Raw genomic sequence first — 22,861 nt, forward strand, 5'->3', positions numbered from 1 at the left:
CGATTCTCCTGCCTGGCCAGAGGATGAAGCTCCTGGTTGGTCACAATGTCACTTCCGCTTCATGGCTGTTTGCACGATCTGTTGGCAGGTGCAGTGTTGTCTGCGATGGGGATTTTTTAAATGTTTCTAACTAATTAACAATGCATTTCATGGGGCTACCAATCACGTCCCAGTTGGTTTGGTGTACGTAGTGTGCGTTAAAAATAAATTTGGCCGAAATGAAATTTAAGCGCGGTTGGCCTTCATTATGTGGTGAGATGCTCCAGCGAACCTGCTCATAAGACACACCTGTGGTCACCATCGTGGGAGCACTTCCCAGCCAAATGAGATCATCTTGACAGGGGAACTCACTGGTATTGTGCCAGCAAGCAAGGGGCTAGTTCTGCCCAGCCATTAGGAACAAAAAACAGCAACCTGCAAAAAACAAAAGCTCATATGTGATTGCTTATGGGTTCAAGTTCCTGCCTTGCAACTAGGCAGTAGCATACCAGTCCTCTATGGCACTGGAAAAAGCACATAGGACAGAGTGGAAGATGTGTAGACGTATTCCTGAAGGAGTATCAAATCTTCACCATCTTGGTCACCCCTTTATATGGCAAATAACTGCTGCGCGTGCAGCTGTAGCCCGGTCTTCCCTGGCCCAACAATCTTGTTTCAGCATAACAAGTAACTAACAAGAGAATCTGTTGATATCATTTATGCCATAAAAGGAGTAACGAAATGCATCAGTGAACCATCTATTGTCTTGACTATCCATGAATATTAATGATTTAATTTTTTACTGCCAAATACACGACTATGCTTTTTCTTGTAAATTGTATTTGAGATTTAGTATTGGTTCTGTGTCCTTTGTTTCTGAGATCGTCTTTTTTTTTTTTCTCTCTCTTTTGATTTCACTGTGGAGCAAGAGCCTTCCACCCGGGCGTGTTATTTGCATTTATTTTGTGTCCTTAGAATTATTAGAATTATTAGGACAGAATGTATCCGGTTGCCAAACACAGCTGTGGGTCTTACGAATAGAAAGCAAAAATTTGGGGGGGGGGGGGGAGAGTTGTGGGGAGCAACCACTTTTTGCATAATCTGTATATAAGAAGTCCACAGAGAAAAATATTTCAGGAAGTAAGCTTCATTGTTAAAATCAATACCTTGGCGACGATGCAGTTGAGCAACAGGGGTGGAACAGCTGCGCCACTGAGTGCCAAACTTGTTTACCTGTGCCGTCCTGCGCCGAACAGCCCCCATTGCACCAAACTCATTTATCAGCGCCATCCTGCACCACCGCAGAGCCTGAATTGAGCTGCGAGATACGACCGCCATGATGCCCCGTGCTCAAAAACTTGGCTGAAACATCATGTTTCCGCGTTCAAGACAAGTTATGGTTTCAGTTTCATCAAGGCTATGAGCGGGTATGAAAGTTGGTTTTTGCTTAGCTGCAAGGCCAAAGGCACTACGCGCCTCCTTAGCCTTCTCTTTGGATTTTTGTGGGTCGCATTTGCACAGTTTTGTTTTCTGGTGCCAGCCGTTGCACCACAATCAATGAAAAATGACCAAAAGTGAGGGAAATGTTTTTGTGTCATGTCGCCAACTAATAGAATAATATTCGCGTGAAAGGTTGTTGTTTATTGGCCGTGAACTGCCTAAATAATTTTAGGGGTAAAGCCCCTAAAGGGCTCTTGCTGTCAGCGTCTCATGTCGCCGCCGTCTCATGTTATCGCAGTATCATATGGTCGCGATACTAAAACACCGGGACACTCTTTTTCCAATGCCTTGCACTAGAACGCTTTGTGCTTCAAAGACACGAGACTTTTACGGCAAAGCTGTATACCTCTACAACAAACAGTTTATCTCCGTGGGCAAAAACGCAGAGGCGCCAAGAATACACTTATCCACTACTTGCTTCACCCCTCCTCAAGTTTCACGTTAGGGGAGATGTCCCGGGATTTTTTGACAATCGTAGCTGCATGTATTGAACAAACAGGGTCTTGGATGCTTTTCCCTCGCTTGTTAATTTGGTTTGTTTTGTTGTGAGGTAATTAGTCATTTTCGCCTGCATTAATAATAACTTGTAACACACCCTAGTTACGTAGTCTACAGCATATGTTCATCGACTCCCACAACTCTGTGACAGGCGAAGACAAAGCTATATTCTGCTTCGCATGCACTGAAACCATTGTTCAATAAAAAAATGCAAGCAAACACCTTGTTTTATGGAATGCCACTGCAGTTTCGCTTAACCAATTCCATTCATCAGACAGGAAGCGAGGCCTGTTATCTGCACCCCTTAGACTGCGCGTAAGGTTTGACCTTTGAACGGTGAAAATACGGCACACTTGCTGGGGCCGAAGGTAGATCACTCTGCATATTGTAAATTTCCTGATGTAGTACAAGAACAGCGTTTATGGTTCGAAGTAGGTTCTAGTGCTCAGTAGAACGCCTGATATAGTAGATAAATGGATAAAACTTAATTGTCGGGGGCTGGCATAGTGGCCTGTGCCAGCCCCCTGCCAAACAGCCTTTATGGATGATCCAAGCCTGCTCCAAAAGGCAATTTTGCCTGCTCCGAGGATTGCTCCCAAGACTGCTCTCAAAGGAGCGATGAAGACAAAACGCAAGTTGGTTTTATTCAAAAGATTTCGTGTTTTATAGTGCCCCCAGCGCTTGTCCGTATACAAACGATGCTTCATTCACCGAGAAATGAATCAATTTATAATAAAATTTTGATTTTCCCGCAAAATCGTGTGTTTTCGTGGTCTGCAATGACATCACAGGAACTGACCGCTCTGCAGCCTAGGGTACCTTGATTCACGCGTCCGCCGTACAGGGTGGAGACACGTATACGTTGGCGCCGCCATTTTGGGTCACTCGCTCGCCACCGAAGCAAGTCATTGTATCAAAACCGCGCTAAAATTATCACCGCAAGGCAGTTTACTGGCGAAGTTTGAATCATAATATCTGTTTTGTGTTGCTGGGTCTCGTGGGAAACGAAAAGAACAAGTTGAGCATGTTGACCCAATTGCGGTGGCACGGGACCGTTCAAAGGGCGTCTCCACCCTGTACGGCGGCGCTGGCATCGAGGTACTCTACGGAGGCCTTCGTGCGTTTGTTTACGTTACTAAACCTAGATTGCGCCACCATACCGTGGCAAGCCGTTTTCTGCCTTGGGTTGGTTTTTGACTGTATTTAAACATGGCTTGTTTTTCAAAACATAATGCTCGCTCGACAAATATGGTCACGTAAGACACTGTAGCTTGCGTCAGTTGGCCAGTGTCGTCTGAGACAACCCCAAAGCCCCGCACATGGCCCCGCAGTTCTGTGCAGCTAAACAAGCATAGTGCGCGCAGTACCAACAGCAGTAAGCATCGGTACTTCTATGTTTACATCTGCCTTCGTAACTTTCACTGTTTGTCCCACCATTCTTAGGGCTTTAAAAAGAATGTGCCCTAATGTTAAGCGCAAATAGCTCGTTCGGCAAGATTATGCCCTGCGTAATTTGCGTTTGCTTTTGTCCGCCTCCGCCAATCGCAGAGCTGTCTGGTATGACATCATAGGTTCTGTTGCGGGAAATGAACTAGTGGGTCGCATGGCCATTCCCTTTTTTTCCTAATTATGTAGCTTATTTGAGCGAAGTTTACGTTAAAACTGGTGTCAGTATGATTCTAACGAGGCTGTCTTTAGAATGAACCAAACTTGGGTTTTGTCTTCATGGCTCCATTAAACCCATGTACCCTGTTCCACCCCTGTGAGCAATTCTCAGTGGGCTGAAAAACATGCCACCAGTGTCGGCCGAGTGTTGGAACGAGTTTGATAAAATTATGGTCGTATTTGCAGTATCTATAGGGCAGAAACTGGGGGTCTGCAGAATGTTTTTTTTTTCTTTACTTTTCTTCTTTACTTTACCTTTTAGCTGCTAACTTTAAAAAAGACTGGCACCACTCAGAGCCCCAGTGAATTTTCAGTGTGAGCATAGAAAACATATCTTGCATTCGTTCTTCATAACCACAAAAAAGCAAACCTTAATTTCACTCTTGCCAGCCCGTTGTCTAAAGGTGAAGTCGGAAGAGTGCCTGAGTTGTTGGACTACAGCGGAATATACTCAAGAAACAATGCCTCAGCTCAGTTCCACTTGGGTCTAACCTGTCTTTTTTCTCCTCGTGGTGACCTCTGGTGGCGCAGGTGAGCGGGCTGTTCATCCCGCCGGCACAGGACCTGGGCTATCCGTGGAAGTATGGCTACGTGGTGCACACAAACCAGCGTGGCATGTACAAGATGGACCTGCGTGCCATGAAGTACATCAAGACAGTCGACCTGACGCCCTACAACTGCGCGCCGGCCAGTGCTGACTTCGCCTCCCTGGGTAAGGACGACGGATCACAGTTGTGGACAGCACAGCCGAATCAGCCCTTGCTGGGGGGGTTCATCTTCCTTACCCTCCACATAATGAGCGTGGATTTACATACCCAAGGACTTGTTTCCAGGGATCCAGATGATGGGAATCTCCGGGGGTGGGTGTATAGCCATGAAGATGCGGAGTGCGGGTTGAGATATGCGGCATTGAAGGAGGTGATGGCAGGCTGTCTGGGGGTCAATGATAAATGCGGGGTATTCTGGGCCTGTGGCTGGTGCTATGGCTGTACCTGTCTCTATACAAGACAGTTATAGTGATTGAGCATGTATGGGCTCTTGCTTGAAACTAGGTGCAGAGGGCACTGCCTCTTGTGCTTCATCAGCCTTTGTTGTAGATTGGATGCATGTTTTGAGGTATCAGAGAAATGGTCAGTTGTTGTATTTCAGCGGGGAGTGGGGATTCATTGCAAGGTTTGGGTGGGCGAGGGGATGGGGCAGCCCAGTGTGTGTAGAACATGTTGGCCTGTGGTGATGAATTTCAGTCATGGTGGTTGGCTTGCTTGATGGGCTTTTACGAGTTCATTCCGGTTGCTGTGGACCCTTAGTTGGAGGAGTCGTTGCGTGGAGCTGTGAGTTAGGAATCCTAGGGCTAGCTTGGTGGCTTGTCGAATGGTTTTGTCGATTTTGGTGCATTCATGCGATCAAATTGAGATATAGGGGTGCCGTATTTGATTTGGCTTACAAAGAGTGCTTGCACCATTTGTATCATGTCTTTTTCTTTGACACCTCCATGTTGGTTTGTGATTCTGTGTGCACACTTGTAGATCATATGTAGACACACAAGAGGTGCTCAACAGTCTAGTCCACATCGCAAAACCTCACAGGTGGCACTGTCTGCTATATGAGGCAGCAGTAGGTGTTAGTAAAAGCTGCTCATAGCCACAGGCAACACAATGAAGTTGCTTCAGAGCAAGGCAGAGGGTGAGGAAGTTGACGCTGCAGTAACAATCCGCTTACTAACACAAATGCGGAGTGGTAGCTTTTTTCCAGTTTACGTAATGGTGTTTCATGAAAGGAGGGTCGGGAGTAGGGAAAAGACGTGCACTGCAGGTTGCTTTTCTTCTCACTTCGAAGCAAAAGCTATAGTGATTGCCGGCACAGAACGGCACTCCATTATTTGCTCGCTGCTGCTGATACCTTTTTTTAGTCTGTACTTTACTTTTGTGATGATTTTCTGCAAAGCAGTGATAGAATGCTTTTATTGCAGCAAATGAAAGGAAGCCAGCCAATCACAGCTGTATTGCCTCTGTAACGTCGTGAGACACACCAATATATACGGACTTTTAAACAGCCTAGCAAGATAAAACATCTTCAGAGCAAGTTTCTCAGTTACCTGATGTGCGTATGGCAGTAATATTTTGTTTAGATAGTTCGCGGCCATCTCATCTAAAGAGTGGGTACTCTTATCGGCCTTGGACTCATTCGAAAAGTGTTTCAAAGGTTGAGAAAAGTTACAGAGGTTTATGGGCTGTTGTATGCACTTAGAATTTCAACTTCCTGCGGGACTGAAGAAACTTAATATAGAAGGTTATACATTGTGTTCATTTTCACTGCCAAGTGGGATTTCTAAGAGGCATACTCCAGCCTTTCTTTTTTTGGATTTGCTCCTCGAAATTTGAATTCACTACCGTACTACAGAGTGAACTAGAAGACAGAGTGGTTCAAATGCCCCATAGGCCCATGTATTAAAAGTGAGGCAAAAAAATGGGTCGAACCAAATTAGGGGCGCTGTGAGCGTTACCCCTCCATGGTGGCGCAATGGATACAGTACTTGGCTCCTACGCGAAAGGTCGTGGTTCCAATCCCCCTCCGATGTAATAGTCCTTTTTCTTTTTTAGTTGGTTAAACTTTTAGAGCTGTAACATAGCCAGTGCCTTTTATTTTACTGTGGAAAAAAGATAACATAATTTACCCCATTTGGAAATCAAGAACTGGTCTTTCTGTTTTCTTCCCATCTATACAAAATACACCAAACAAACTTTATGCGTGCGCCGTGATTAAGATGGCCATGTAACGAGTGTTGCGTAGCAAAAATTAATGCCCTTTTTTAAAGGTATACAAAGCTCAATTCAAGCACGTCACTTACTAATGAAGATCACAGTATACATTTAAATAAAACAGAATTTAATGATGATGCCGTTTCTGTAAAACGATATCTGCCGTGGTTTCTATATGTGCCTGATTAAGCTACGTGTCTATACTCATCAAAACGACATGTGTAAACTTCTCAAATTTTACAAATGCGACCGGAGACAGCACAATAAAATTAGAAACATTTAGTTTCTAACCGGGACCACTGACCTCGACACAGAAAAATTCTCGATTCGTGAAAGCTTGTTGAAAAATTCCTCGGTGTAACGGCGCTGAGTCACTTATACAACATACACGCTGATAAGGACCCTCAACAAAGGCATTTCCTTTTATCTAGAGTTACAATGACACTTAAACTTGCTTCTTGCCTTATCAGATGTCAGTCGATCAGTTTTAAAGGTGGTAAATGAAAGCAGAACACACAGATGGCCGCTGGCACGGCTTGCGCAGCCGTGTAGCAGACAATCATCACCGATTACAGCTGGGGTAATCTTTGTTATTCATTTAGCGAATTCTGGTGCAATGAGCTCTTCATATTAATAATTTGGTCACACAGACAATATCTGTGCATTTTTTTTTTTTTTTTTGGTTATTGCTAAGAACATGTGTCGTCTGCGTTAGCGAAGAAGCACATACAACGGCATACTCCCTTGCAGACAACAAGTTCATGAATGCACCGCACTGAAACACAATACATGCAAGCGTTACGGTGTAACAAGACCTATTCCATTTAATTTAATCACATTATTTACTTCAAAAATATTCCACACAGAGAGTTCTTCAAAGAATGAATAATCATCAGAATTGTTTTGTTCATTTTTTAGTTGCAGCTTTTCTCGCGTTAGATGTAACAGCAGAAGTGTGCTATATTGCTTGGGTCTCTGGCAATTGAAGCCTTTTATTCATGGTGATAAAACTTTATTGGCACGCCCTCGTCTATGACCGGACCTTTCCTTGGCACTTTCCTTGATTTGTTCTAGTGGTTGAAAACTCCCATCAGTTCTGCGTGCAAATAAGTGTTTTAACGTTTGCACAAGTAACCAAGTCTCGATTAAGGATAGCCCTGAGGGAAAACAGTGCGGTGTACTCCACTGGATTGTAACCCACAGCAAACCCTCATTATAACAAAGTCTCTGTAATAACAAATGTTTGCATTATTGGAAGCTGATCGAGATCCTATGCTAAATGCAGGTGTTTTGAAACGCATTATCCAAAGTGCTCTTGCGCTAGACCCTGCACTTAGCATAAAAACTGATTGAGAGGAAATCAAAGGAGCCCAGACCCTTGCTTTTTTCCCCACTTTGTTTACCCCATGCGAACAAGACAGTGCTGCAGAAGCTATGCTGCGGCACCAGGTGTATGTTATCAGCCTTTCTCATTATTATAAGCACGGTTTTGATTGAGGACGGGAGAGGGGTGTTCATGATTCCATCTTATTCCCACCTGCTTGTGGGTAATCCACGCATTCACAATGCATGCAATTCTCAGTGTCCCCTATACACAATTTGTCTGTGTTTCTTTCTTTCTGTGGTTTCGACTGCCCCTTCAACATGTGACCCACGTGTGGCACCGTTGACATTGCGGCAAGTGTTTGGCTCACGAGCTCGACCCTGTCGACATCTTTTGTTATTGCATATAAATTAAAGAAGAATGCCACCATATTTCTAGTGAGCAATGTTCGTTTGCTCCGGCCCCTGTTTTAGAGGCTGACATAGCTCTTTAATTCACTTCTCACGTTTACGAACGTGCAGTGCTGATCATACTTCACTGGTTTAAGGTGTGTTGCCAGCCAGAGTGGTTGTACTGATGGATGTAGAAAACACAAGTGTTGCATGAGATTTCGATGTGCGGTGAAGGTTGTCCAAATTAATATGTAGTCCTCTACTCGTAGCACAAGGGTGGCATCAATATGTGAAATCCCAATTTGACCATTCGGTCTGATGTTGCGCACCCCAGGGGGCTTCGTCATCCTGGAGTGCCTGGAGCCCATCACCCAGCGGCCAATGGGCCAGATCCTGCTCGACTACCTCACCGACACGGTGCTCTCGCACAAGACCAACCTGTTCGGCCGGCCACGCGTCTCGCCTGACTCGCGGCACGTCATCACACTGCAGAGTGCCAACAACAGCGTTGTCATCGTCGCTCAGGAGGTCACCGAGCAGGGTGAGTCCCGACTGGTTGCCGACCTCACACAGTGACCGCCAGCTGCTGTTGTGCATACTGCAACACATCAGTACTGGCAAGCAAAAGTTTGGTCATGCAAAACCGGCAAGCAAAGTATACTATAGGCAACCTATAATGTGGGGCATTCTTTCCCTGCTTCTCATTGTTTCTTAAAGCGAAGCTTTAGTGTCCTCGCTGATGCGTTGTGTGCTAATACACCCTGCAGGAAAGCCAACTTTCTCTGACGATGATGATGGATGACCGTGGGTGAAGTGAAAGAAGAAAACGCTGCCCGTGGCTGGAATCGAACCTAAGTCCCTTGTGTTATGAAGCCTGCATCTATCCGATTGCTCCATTTCGACATGGTCGAAGCGAACGCCAAGCAGCAGGTGCCGATTTGCGCCATACACCCCAAACCAAAACTTTAGGCCTATGGATTGCACACCCGAGAGTTGCTGTGGGTATTCTAGAAAAGTGGTGCGTACCTCCAGGGTAGTACATACTCACAGTATTGGATTGGCCAACCAAAGAATCCATCACGCAGAAGAATCCATCACCATCAGCGAGGTGGGTTAACGGTCGAGAGTTCACAGCACTTCCAACTTCACTTAGAAGAGTTGTTAAGTCCGCAAAAGAGAGTTTGTCTGTCGAGAGTATTTTCCTAAGACTCACTTTGACGGTTCTTATCATTCTCTCCCAAAATCCGCCCCACCACGCTGCTCTCTCAACAAAAATTTCCATTTGATTCGCTGGTTGGAACGGTATTCTTGAAACATCCTATCGAACGGTATCTTTTCCCACATCCTAATTTCTTTCACAGCCTTTCGGAACGTCTGAGCACTGTCCATGTAAATGACGGTCGGTATACCACGTCGTGTGGTGAATCGTCAAAATGCTAATGAGAATATCTCGGTTGATAAACCTTAAACAAGTTCCGAATACACAGCCCTGGTTACCGCACAAGTGAAGAGAGCCACATAGGCCTTAGCAAAAGAATTTTCCTGCTTTACAAACAATGGTCCCGAAAAATCTATTCCAACAACCTGAAATGGGTGGTGAAACGGGTGGTGAAACAACCTGAAATGGCAGGTGAAGGAGTGTAGGAACTGTGGCTGGTCGTAAATGAGTTCTCATACAAATTGTGCATCTGTTGAGAACTCTTTTAACGATTTGTCTACCTCCAGGAATCCAGTATCTTTCTCGTAGCTCAGTGAGCGTGTCATCTGTACCACCATGCAAAGTCCGTAGATGTGCATCCGTGATTGCCAGTTCTGTGGATGGATGTTGAGAAGGTAGCAGAATCGGGTGCTTCACGTCTGGTGTCTTTTCTGAAAAGTGGAGCCTCCCTTCTACATGCAAACATCCGGTGCAGTCAAGCATGTGGTCAAATTTTGATGCTTTAGACTGTGTCAACGTGATGTCCAAGCCTCAATTGAGCAATTTCCTCACCGTAAGCTTCCTCCTGCACCGTCTTGATACAGTACTCTTCTGCTGTGGTTATTTCCTCGGCCATAATTGTAGAAAGCGTTGTAGGGGTAGCTCCTCTAACCTTGGCTGTAAACTGAAACACCCACGCCGTTACGTGTAAAATGCGACCAAGTCGGCTGTAACGTGACAACTCAAGAATGGGTTTTAAGACTGTCACATGCAAAATTTTCACTTCTTTCTTAATTTCGAGGTCAACCTCACTTGGGAACAAAATGGAGTTTTGTGTGTCATTCGGCCAGTCATAACTTACTTTTGCAAGCCACAATGGCCCAGACCATGACAAATTATCTGTTGACAGGTAGTTGAGGGCTATTCCCCGTGTAAGACAATCAGCCAGGTACTCATATCCAGGCCAATGCCTTTACTGTATCTTGTCCGTGCAACTCTGAACCTCTGCGACTAGATTTTTGACGAACTCGTTCCACTGTGCCGTATTTCAATGCAACCAATGGAGGGTAATTGAAGAGTCCGTCTAGTACACACATTTGGCTAACCTCAAGCAATCCATAGAAACAGTCTTTTAGAAAGGTGGCGATCTTGGATCCAAGAAGTGCTGCCATAAGTTCAAGCCGTGGTAAAGCATGACCGGCTTTATAGATAGCGACCGTCCCATTGCAGCCAGTGACAATGGGAGGCAGCGTGCCAAAACATTGCTGTGTAGGGACGGCACACTCCGTCAGATGGCGCCAAGTTTAATCCCCAAACTCGCCAGCTTCGCTTCGCTCGCAGTGGGCCCAGCGACTTCTCGCATAAAGAGTAGCGGTTTGTGGGATATGAGGGGTTCCTCGGGGACCTTGCCAGCACTCTGGGGTAGGCCACCACGCTAGCTCCCGGCGTGTCAACCACGCGGGCTCCCATGCCTACGGCAGCCCAGCGAGGTTCGCCGATACGAGAACACAGTAGACAGTAGTTCCAAAGCACAGCGGTTTATTTGGGGAATCCCAAAGCATGCGAGCACAAGGCTCGACGGCGTTCACGAATCACGTCGTCCGGGTCGTGATCGCGAACGGGAGGCAGACACTCACGGTGTGCGACAAACAAAGTTCCCACCTGAGATACATGTATCCGCCACCGCTGCGATGTTCCGCCGATCCTGCCTCGACCGGGACTCCGGCGAGACTCTCTTCGTCTCCCCACGCGCACATGATCGAGCCACTGTCTCCGCACTGAAGCGATGAGAACCTGGTGCACGGCCGCTCGATTCACCTCCCCCCCTTCCCCCTCTCCCTCCCCCCAGGGGGACCAAGTGGCCGTGCCAGGTGAAAACTAAATGCCGTGCGCTTTCTGGGCTTGCTCAGCTGTATGCAACAAATACAATTGCCTAGAATATGTTCTCTGAAAGTGCGGTGAAAAATGTTGCAAGATCTTTTCGCGTATTCTTCTGCGAACACGTTTCTTTTGGCTAGGTTTGTTGCCGATCCTGCTGCCTAGTCGTCTACAACATACAAGCGCGGTATCAGACTCACTACAGCTACTTTTTCAAGAATCACTATTCATGCTGCTGCAATACTGTCACCACATATGCTGAAGGCCAACCATGACTGCGGGAGAAATTTCTGGCGTACGCTGTTTTTTTTTTGTTTGTTTTGTTATACTCGTGCTATGCGTTGTAAGCCAATGAGAATTAACTGAGCGCTGAGGGTTTTCTCTTTCTCCTTTTTCTTTTGATGCACTATATAAAACTGCATGCAAATTCCTTCTTCTTGTTCATTTTTTCTGTTCCATGCTATAGAACAAAACGTGGTGAATATTTCTGAGGGGTTTTATCCTTTTGAATGTACGTGCACTATCAAACGCGCGGAACACCATGGAACATGTTACCAAAGAGTTAGCAGCTGTGGGCAGTTTTTTGCGGAAGATCTCCGGGTGGGTGCGCGTTCGCTTCACGCCGGCCACGTGCACGCTTTCATCAGCCAAGAAAAGTAACAACTTCACATTAAAAACTCTTATTTGAGCCCAACGTTAAGCCCACAGATGATGTGCACTTCCCCCAGTGTGAATCGGCAAGCACTGAGAACAATGTACCCAGAAAAAGACGAAATAACAACGACACAAGGCCGAGCAAATGCGTGTAAATCAGAGAAATGAGGATTAAATGCAGTGCCAACCGGTGCAGTGGTGTCGGAAAGAACTAAAAAAAAAAAAACAAAACAAAAAAAAACAAGCAATAACAAAATTCGGCACGCGGAATCGGCGTGCATGGGCAGGTCGTTATCTATAAAGCCGGTCGAGTGGTAAAGTCATGATCTTCAATGGTGTGATTCTTGACTTGGAGAACACCAATGCGCTGTGAACGTGACCTCACAAGCCCTGTAAGCGCGTTGGCTGGCATCGCAAAAAACATGGAGCTGTACAGAGTTGGGATGTTGGTCGAACACCACACACCTGTCGACAGTTATACTTCCAAGCCGTGCAACTCATATTGCCAATTCGTCCACTGTTTCTCTAAATCACTTGGTAAATCATCGTCCCAACCCACGCCTCGTTGCCGTAACTCTTTCTTGGAAAATAAATTTTGCTCCAATCGTGAAAGGAGCAAGCAAGCCTATCGGGTCAAAATATTCTGGCTACCAATTGAAGAACATACCTTTTGCAGTCGCTTTTCATGTTGGACAGTCCTTGTATAGCCTTCGTGGCTACTGTTATGAGGTCCTTGTCTGGATTTCACAGAAGATCAAGAATTTTGACAGTTTCGGAAGAGAGGCATCCTTCACATGCCACAAAGAGCTACGTAAGCACTGCGAGTTGGAAGCCCACTTCCTTAACTTCATGCCAGCAGCTTCAATCATGTCGTTCGCTTCATAAAACAGGTTAACAGCCTCTCTTTCCTTGGACGCTCAAACCAGTAGGTCGTCCACATAAAATGACTGCGACAGTAGATTGGCTGTCCCAGCAAGTGGTTCTTTGTCCGTCTTCAAGTGATGTTGAAGCGTGCCATTGAGCAGGAACAGACTAGCCTTTGTGCCGAATGGGACTCTGGTCATCCTATACTCTTCTACTTCAAATTCGGGTTTGTCTTTTTCCGGTAGCCTTCTAAACCAGAGGAACCTGAGAGCATCCCTGTCCTCGTCCCGGACATGGATCTGCAGAAAAGCCTTTTCAGTGTCGGCTGTCATAGCTACTCGATACAAGCGGAAATGAATTAGAAGCTTGACCAGGTCTGCAACAAGCTTCAGTCCCTTTTCCAAATAATTGTTTAAGGATGTAGCCCCCGGCCGATGAGAAGAGGGGTTGAAAACGACGCCAACCTTTGTTGTGGTCGACTTGCTACGTATTATGGCATGATGCGCCATGTAGTAGACATTGTTGGCATTACTTTCAAGTGGAACCTTTTCTGCATGACCCATGTTCATGTAATTTCTAATCGTAGTGTCGTACTACAGTGCAAAGACTGGCTTACGGGACAGCTTTAACCCTAGAGATTTGAGTCTCTTGATTGCTTGTGAGCAGTTGTCTTCCAGTTGCCCAGTGCTCAATTTCCAAGGCAGAGTGACTTCATAGTGGCCATTAACGAAGGTCAGGTTTCGCTCAAATTATGCCAATACAGTTTGCACCTCGTCAGCTTGTTCCTGCTTCTGATCAGAAATGCCTATACTTTCCAGACTGCAAAATCGTTCAAGCTCTTCGCCCATTGGTTCGTACGTGGAGTTCACTCGCACTACGCAGATATTCCACGAGGCCACATCCAATGAGCTGACCAAGGACAGGGACCCCTGAAACATCTAACCGAATATTCAGTTGAGTGCAACTAGGTGATTGTTTCTGGGATGACGACGCACCTCTCCCGGCATGACCTTCCAGAGATGGTCCACTCCCAGGCACTGCCGCCATGCCTGGCTGAAGAAGCTTGTCTGCAATAGGCTGCCCACTAGCTTCGATAGATAAAACAAAGCCACTCTCCGGGGGCACTTGCACAGTGTGCTTGCAAATGAAGGAAACTTCGATGGCTTCCACAGAAAAAAGTTTGTCACTGTACTGACTGCGGACGACCACTTCCACTAGACGGCGTTCCTTTGTCGCTGACGTATCCTGACCGAAGATGTTGAGTTGCTAGCTGGTCTTCCCAAGCTCCTGTAAACAAAGGGTATGGGAGACATCTTCTCGGATGAAAGAGCGCTGGCTTTCCCATCCTAGATTCCAAGGACGTACGCACATTGCTGGCTTCCATGAATCCAGAGCCTACAAGCCTGCAGCAGTATTTCTGTATCTAAAATGGGCAGATTGCTAGAGTGAAGACTACTGACATCCAACTTCCTCACGCTATCTGTTCTGTCAGTTCCTCTGCGCCACCAGGTAGGATCGCAAACCGATGCTACATGTCGCCTGTTGCAGTTTCCGAACTTGACAGTGCGACGATGCTCTTTGGAAAAATGTCATTTCATAGTACACCGAAAGTATCGTCTGACAGCTGCCAACTTCTTCATTCGATCCTTGTGAGTGGTGTTGCCGTCGCATAGCTGCATGGAATGCTGGTCGGAGTCGCAGAAAAGACACTTGGACTCACCTAAGGCGCTATAATTTAGCACCACAGCCATTGGCGGCATGCCCAAACCTTCCTTTCCATCTTGTGCTTTAGGCTGATCTTGTTCCTTTTTGCTTTCAACTACACTCCATTCTCGGCACCCTACTTCAGTCGTAAGGTGGGTCAAAAGCGCTTAAAGCTCACCGTCAAAGAACGCCGGTGGTGCAACTGCTCCACCGACAGAGGACTCTCCCTCTCTAAGCTTTACCTGTGCCTAACTGTGAGCTATCTGTCGGTGATAAGCAACTACGATGTCTGATGGCAAGGCTCTCAGTAGCCCATCAGTCATCATCGTAGAGTACGTGGCAGAAGAAACCTTCAGAGCCGCGAGTCCACGCACATGACACTGCATGTGGTCCAGCAATCTCCATAGCCCGCTGACATCATTTGAGGCACCACTGAAGGAAGTGCTCGAAGCTGCGCCAAATGGCACAATGCGACGGGCGTCACCGAAGCGGCGTGAAAGAATTTCCCCGGTGTCCGGGTAATAATCCTTCGTCGGTTGCAGCCCGGCAATGGATGAAGCAGCTAACCCACTCAGCAGCGACTGAAGGTAGTGGAACTTCTCTCCATTGTCCAGGCTGGGGTTTTCGTGGACGGCTGCCTTGAACAGCATCCAAAAGCTCAGCCACTGGCACAACTCGCCGTTGATGGTTTGCTGCTGCAGCGTCGGGAGCTTCACGGAGCCTCCATGTCGACGACGCTCATCATTGTGAGAATCCACCGCAGAAGCTGGGGCTGTCGATCCAGGCAGGCGTTAACCACCCCGAAGCGATTTCTTCTTGGCCTTAAGCTGACCCAGCATGCCTTTGGTGGCGTGCTCGTATCTCATCATTGCTTCAAACTCTGTCGCGAACTCTTCGTCGGGTATAGTGTCTTCCAGCTCAGCGTTCAGCTTACTCAACTCATTATTGTTCGACTGCAGCCGCTCTATGAGTGAACCCAACGTTTCCACATCAGCGGTATCCAGCACCGTCTTAGCTTCATTTATGAGCCTTGTGTTTTGCTGCCTACAAGCCGTTCTCTTTTCTTTCAGCTTGTGCATGCTGCGTTGCCTTTACCTGGTAGACACAGTCGCCGCTTTCAGTCTGTTTGGTTCTTGATCTGCTGACCTCGTAGCTCCGACTTCGCTCCCGGGTTTCCAGGCACCAAGAAAATGTCCAATAATTGAGTCCAACACCATGAAAACAGAAATAATTGCTGTATTTTACATTGGGCTGAATTAGAACTATTGGCTGGTACAATGGCGTTTGCTGATCGTTGTTGTCTTCTTCTTTCATGCCGACCACGGTTGTCCCCGCGACCTTTCGCCGTCTTTACCTAGATGCTTTTTTCGATGCAACAAGTGTAACACGCGTAGTATTATTCCTGTCTACATCACTATGTAGTCGGAGACGGTCTGCTGGATCCTAGCCATAGACAACTTCGCTGTGAAAATGAGTTTGACAGGTGGGGGTGGAGCGGGGGTGTATTGGAAGCAGTTTACACAGAGCGCTGAATGAGGTAAGGCTGGCCCTGACAAGTTGCTTCTAAAGCGTGTCAATTGTGCTCCCTGTTTACACCCTGTTATGCAGTGGAGAAAACCCCCAGAACCTTAACAAGCTTTTAAAAAGGTGAAGTTGGAGTGTACCACATGGCATAATTTGTCTATCAGGGCAGATTTAAAAAAAGCACGAGTTTGCGTCTGAAGGAAGAAAAAAACACTCTTTGCTGCGTGCCTTCTTGGTGCAGCTAATTTCATTTTAGTTAATTAAAGGGCGGTCAGTTTTCTGCACTTTGAGATTCTCTTGCAGGTTGATTTCCACTTTTCGCACCTGTATTCTTGTTGTCAGTGGGTTTGATTTGATTGATTGTAGGGTTTAATGTGCCGACGCAACGCAGGCGATGAGGCGCGCCATAGTGGAGGGCTCCGGATTAATTTTGACCACCTGGGGATCTTTAACGTGCGCCGAAATCTCGTACACATGGGCGTTTTTGCTTTTCGCCTCCATTAGAAAAGCGGCCACCGCGGCCGGAAATCGAACCCGCAACCTCGTGCTCAGCAGCACAACGCCTTAGCCACTGAGCCACCACGGCGGGTTTGTTGTCAGTGGGGAATGACAATGTCTAGTGGACGGCTTGAATAAAAATGTGGTCTGTGGTGCGGCATTACTCAGTCTGACATCGATATTGTGCTGTGCAGATAATTTTTTTTAGTTGAATCTTATTATAAATTGTCATTTGCCAAGGTTCTTCCTATGCAGCAGTGATTGATTACTTGACAATTGTGCAGTGAAGCAAGCTTACAGATTTGCCTCAGAGTACTGTAATGCTTCCACTCCATATCAAAAGGGTTGGGGCTGGGCCAGTTGCTTCTTCGAGGAGTCGTTACACGTATGTTCGTATTCTTCTTAAACTAAACCTAGGTGTAAATATCATTTGGGTAAATACTGATGACAGCAAACTGGCAAACAGGTGTAAGCAGTTTATTTTGGAGACCTGCGCTAAACGTATCTTTGGAAGCAGGTACGCAAAAACTTACAAATGGGTTGGGCAAATGCTAAATGCATTTTATGCTGAAAAGACACTCAAGTTATGGATTGCAGTACAAAATCCACAGAACACTTTTTGTCATGAATATACGAATTAATCGTGCATGTGAAATCCATACACCTGTACTATCACCGAGCAGTGAGATGCCTGTAATGAACAATGTCTTTCTGTACAGAACACCTTAAGGTAGTTGTCTGTTACATGTCACTGACGGCTGCTGCATTCCCTGTTGTATTTTTATTGCTGCCTACTCCGAATAGAAACAACTGCTTCACGAAAGCCGGACGTTCATTTGTGTATCGCTAGCAGAATGTCTGCATGCCGGGGCACGTAGCTAAGACCGCCTGTTTGCAGGTCTCCGGTTCCTGTTCGACGTGAAGACGACGCTGCAGATCAGCGACGCGACCTTTTTCACGTCGCGCACGAGCCACAGCTACGACCTGTACGCAAGCTCGTCCACCAAGGAGGACATCCTGCTGGTGAACCTGCAGGACGGCAAGGTCGAGGTCATCACAGGCACCGGCCGCGCCATCGACCCACGCGGTGCGCGCTGGGGGAACGCCAATCGGCCCATCAGTAGTGCGGGCGTGTTCGGCACCTACATGGTCACCACGGCCAGCGAGGCCGTCTTCGTGCTCAATGGCAAGACGCGCACCGTCAACTGCGAGATTGGCAATGTCGTCCACCCACGCATGATGGTCTGGGTGCGCTCGCCCTAAGACCTCTGTCTTCACTCCTTCACTCATCTTCCCTGTTCTTTTATCGCGGCTGCGTTCCGGTTCCCTCCAACAAGTAGGAAGCAAACTAAACTTACTGCCTAAATAGACAGCTACAAGAAATACTAGGCATCTTTCTGGTCAGAAAGCCATGCTCATGGAGCGTCCTTACGTGCCCCTGTATACTCTTTGTTGAACTGCGCCCACATCCAGGCAGTTCGCTCACCTTTTCAGCAGCTAGGTTTGAAGGCACCTGTTGTGTCACATTACAATTTTGGAGCTGCCTAGCATCAAGAACAGTATGATAGACAAATGAGAATTTCGAAACCACAGCATTTTTCTCTCTCATGCTCCTTAAATGAGTGAAATATGAAGAAGTACTTTGTGCGCCGCAATAATGTGTCATACAGGCTGGTCTCTGGCACTTACCAAGACAGACGTACCAAGACTGCCATTGCTTATCCGGCACTTGAGGAGACTGCATTAGGGTTAGGCTTTTACCGTTAGGTGCTGCTTTAGCTGCTTCACCTGAGTGGAAACAATGGAATAGGAGGGGAAATCTATACACATGTAATACGAAAAATCTGTTAGCAAGAACATTAACACTGTAATGCATAGGGTGATTTTCATTACCAACAAGGAACAAATTTGCGACCACATTTATGTCCAGATCCAACTTGTCTATGGTCACACTGTCCATCATTGAGCAATAAGTTTGCACGTAATGGTGGCGAAGTCGTTGGTTAGAACTAGTGGAGGCACGAAAGTCACTGCGAGTGCACATTAACTTGCGCTCCTTCGGGTAGTTGCGTCTCTTCCTGGCTTTGCTGCGAGCTGTGCGAGACTTAAGATGGCGGCCGTCCACTTTGCTGTCTCTACTCTCGGTCTAGCTTGGAGAACTGGAACGCACCATTTGGCCCCAATTCTTTGTTTGCGCGCATGCGCGTGCGTGTGAATGAGTGTGTGTCTGTGTGCGTCCGAGCAGAACGAACCAGTGACAACACTAGCAGGGCACCCGCTGGCGGGGGAACCAGCAGGGTAACTCATCCCAACTGTAAACCTATATGTGGCGAGACCTGGCTGTGGCTTGCCGTGGGAGCTCCATTGCCCTGTCGTTCGTGCTTGCCAACCATTCGGACAGTTGAACCAGGGGACGAATGCTAATTCGAAGGCATTAGTGGAAACACGTAGCCAAGGACACAAAAGGCCGGTGCCGATGGCATACATTTGCCGGTCATGAGAACCAAGGGGGCATATCGCGTGCCCTGTTCATACTTTTTCCAAAATGCACTTTGTTGTTCCCACATTGGCTCATATTGGTTGGCTTCTGGTTACTGTTTGTTTTATTTTGACTCCACGCATCAAAAGAAAGAACAAGTCTCTCCAGCAGGTAATCTGCATGGAGCGGTGTTGGCAAAGAAACGAGTCAAACTTACCGACCAGCACGCTCAGTAACATCAGGGCACGGAAGGCAAGACGTGACTTACTTTGCGAGAACTGTTTCCTGCGGCAATTTGTGAGCTTAAGAGCTACAAAAGCAAAAGATAACACAGTGGGTTAGTTTCACATTGCATCCTTATAAGGCACTTTGTCTTGTGAGCTTGCTGTCATGCGGATAGAGAAAAGTATCGTGCTCAGGACTGCACCGTTTGTTTATTTGCGAAAAGTTACTGCCAGGTGGCTGCCCAACAACGGACGTAACCATGTATCTTTGAAATAAGGGGAAGAATTGCTATGACACTCCTGGCCTGATTGATTGCTGTATGATCTGAGTAGTATTGCCAGGTCTATTCTCAACATTCCTTTTTGGACAATTCCAGCACAGTATTTTTGACAGAGAGAGTGAGAAAGGTCACCAAGGAGGTAGAAATTGCTGGCTGCTTCACAGGCCATGATAGTGGCACTTGTCACTCTGTTTTGAATTAAACATGGGTGAGATCCATAGCTTTTGTGCATCACGGTTAGGCCGCTGGATCATTGTAGTAGTTGACTTTGGGACTCAGAATACCTTCAATGGGGCCTTTTTCGTTGAGAGAGGTTATTGATCCTATTACTGGCAATGGCAACAGAAATTGCTCCTGTACATAATCTGTAGCGACCTGTCCTCTTTTTGGGTTGTGTAGTACTTTCCGCCTACAGTAGAAAAACAGCTTCGTCTAAAACATCGTTTTTTTTTGTTTTTTTTTTTCAGTACACGTTAAGCTGTAAACCTGAACAACAAAAAATGGCATGTTTCTACATGTGAATCAATATATTTGAAGCTTTTTTTTTTCATGATAGGACATTCTTAATTGGTGTGTTAAACTACAAATGCGCACCCACTGTTGAGTTTGTATCGAGTTTGTTTCAGTCGCGCCTATTCAACAAAATTTTTGCCTGATATGGCTGCCGGCATTGGTTTTGACATACAATCACATACAGCATTGAGGCAGAGTTCCATTGGTCCACATTGGCCTGTCCTGTAGTTCTGGCGGTCGTCACAACTTCTCTGCATTCTTAAACGCCACTTTGCATTGCTGTAGCTCAGATGATCGACCGATTCACGCGTAATTCTGCAGCTGTTGTTTTGGTTCTTGAAGAATGAATATGAATGTTCTAGGTAAAACTACGCAAGCTGTAGGAGAGATGTGTCTGTTCATCTGATAACGCTCTCCATCTCACTGGTCCAGTCAGGATGTTATGTGTACATTAAGAAAGGGCCTTTGTAGTCAAGTTATCATTGTTTTGGCATTAGTGGCTGTTAAGTTATTATTGTTTTGACATTAGTAACTGTACTTCTAGTCTGCAAACTCGTTCGTATAGTGCAACAATTGTACATAAGCGTATTTCGACTTACACTGGAGCTCTGTTGCGCTCACGATGTAGACCAACTTGTTTCGCTATATATATATTTCTGAGGTGTGCTTGTCGAAAGTTCATTGATGTGTATGTGACATAAATAAACTGTGCATGGAGGCACATTCTAGTGTTCTTGTGCTCCTTGTGAACCGAAAAGTATGCTTCGAGTCGTGTACCCAATGTATTTATTAGAAAAAGTTTGTTCTAAACACATACCAGACAAAAAATAATTTTGCCTAATTGTATGTTACAGCATTGGAACCAGTACTGGGGTCAGTGCACCTTAGTGTGTTTAAATGTTGAGGAGTGATTAAGGTGTATTTTAGCAAAAAAAAAAACAATAAATATGTCCCGTCGATTTACTACAATGCCTTGCACAGCTATGACTCGGCTCGAAAGTGCCGTCAGATGTTATAAAATTAGGTTTCTGCTGGTATAGACCACTTAAAATTGTGCTAATAGTATTGCCCCTTTGTGTTTGACAGTTATTCAGATTGTTAGTATTATCATGTGTGCTATCATTTCTTTGATGTGTGAAGAGGGCATATCGTCTGTTGCATGGCGATATTCCAACACAACCAATACATAATACGTGTTTTCTGTCAAACACTAACGGAGGCATTTTTGTCTTTCCATTGTGGGACTCCAGTAACACTCTTGAGGCACTGACGGTCATCCCCGAAATTTCGTCCTGTGAGATGGTCTGCTCCTTGCCCATTCCATTCCCCTTATTCCATGGTCTTAACTGTGCCAGGAACACCCGTAGCAGCTTGCCTTCATTAGTTGTTGTGCCGAACAAACTGCAAGCGTTTTCTTCAAACCGACAAGTATGATGCTAGAGGCAGGGCTCTGCAATGCAGGCATGCTAAGCCCACCAAGATGTGGCACAGGATTTCAGGGGGCACGAGAACAAGATGACCTGAATGGAGAGACTGCCTCATTTCTTTCCTCTTCTGGGTGCATCATTAGTTGTCTAACCCCCTGTGTGCCGTTAAATTTGTCGCCAAGGAAATGAACTTTACTGCGAGTCACAGCAGACCTGGACCGCATAGTGCGGCCGCTCTGCTTTGGTGTGACGGAGATGCCGGTATAGTCGGGATGCTCGGAAAATATATGTTCTAACCTGTGCTGACTGTATACATGTGTTATTATTTTCTGTAAGTAGACTTTTCATGCGTGATACCGTCTGTCTGCTTGTCACACGGCTCGTGAGATGCGCAAGAGAGCGTGGCAAAAATGCTTGAATAAAAAAGTTGCACTTGCAAATGAAGTCTGTTGTGCCTCAATACTCTTGCGCATGCTGCCAAAATATTTCGTTCATATGGAAATTGAAACAAAGCTTACTGACCGGAGCAGTGAGGCTGCCCGTTTGGTAATTATTTAAAAGCTGAAGTTCACGTATTTTCAGAAATACAGGCTAGATACACTTATTTTACGTTGTTCTCACTTTGCTCTTCCTTTCCGAAAAATGGTGAACAAAGCTCTGCCAATTATACTGCACTGTTTACGATTTGTAACATAGTAAATCGTATTTTGGAAAAGTGTATTGCGCTGCACCTGTTATCACAGTGTCAGCATTTTCTGCATTGTTAAACAATCGCTGATTTCATGCGTGGCTTATTTTCATTATTGAAACTGCAACCCACCAATACAGGTCAACTTGTTTTCACATAGTATTAGCATCCATATTAGATCAGCACAAGACTATAAAAATATCAGCTGGTTCTGGGTGGGTATGTGTCTTTTTATGGAGGGTATTTGTTTATACTTTATTCTGCTTGGAAGCAGCAGAAGTAACTGTTATCTTCCAACTAGTTTATGTAGTGGTAACGCCTTATTTAAGAAGGAAGTCCAGAGGCTAAGTGGGTTAAGTTGAGGGAGGGGTAGTGGGTTGTGAACTCTTACGACTGTCTGATATTCATAAGAGGTAGGAGGTAATTGTCGATGCCGATTTCACTGCTCATGCAATGCCACCCTTAATAGAATAAAGTTGTAAGGAATGCACAAGGTCTTTGTCTCATGACGCTGTGTGTGGATCTGGCGGCTTCGTGTTGGCTGGGATGGAGGTTCGCTTGATCCATTTGTTCGATTTAGTGATCATTATGCT

The 22,861-nt window shown here is 46.1% G+C and overlaps 1 protein-coding gene across 2 annotated transcripts in view; it reads left to right on the forward strand.

Moving 5' to 3' along the window:
* The window catches only part of LOC144145473 (follistatin-related protein 5-like), a 481,029-nt gene extending 459,009 nt beyond the window's left edge, over positions 1 to 22,020 (forward strand). For both annotated transcript variants that reach the window (XM_077677106.1, XM_077677115.1), the window contains exons 13-15: positions 4,174 to 4,354; positions 8,452 to 8,658; positions 17,555 to 22,020. In XM_077677106.1, coding sequence (XP_077533232.1) covers positions 4,174 to 4,354; positions 8,452 to 8,658; positions 17,555 to 17,919 — 753 coding nt within the window. In that variant the 3' untranslated portion in view covers positions 17,920 to 22,020. The remainder of the gene's footprint in view (positions 1 to 4,173; positions 4,355 to 8,451; positions 8,659 to 17,554) is intronic.
* Positions 22,021 to 22,861: the final 841 nt, after the last annotated feature.

The sequence above is a fragment of the Haemaphysalis longicornis genome, unplaced genomic scaffold (genome assembly GCF_048455015.1).
Source record: "Haemaphysalis longicornis isolate Haplotype H1 unplaced genomic scaffold, Haemaphysalis longicornis Haplotype H1 scaffold_1, whole genome shotgun sequence".
NCBI lineage: Eukaryota > Metazoa > Arthropoda > Arachnida > Ixodida > Ixodidae > Haemaphysalis > Haemaphysalis longicornis.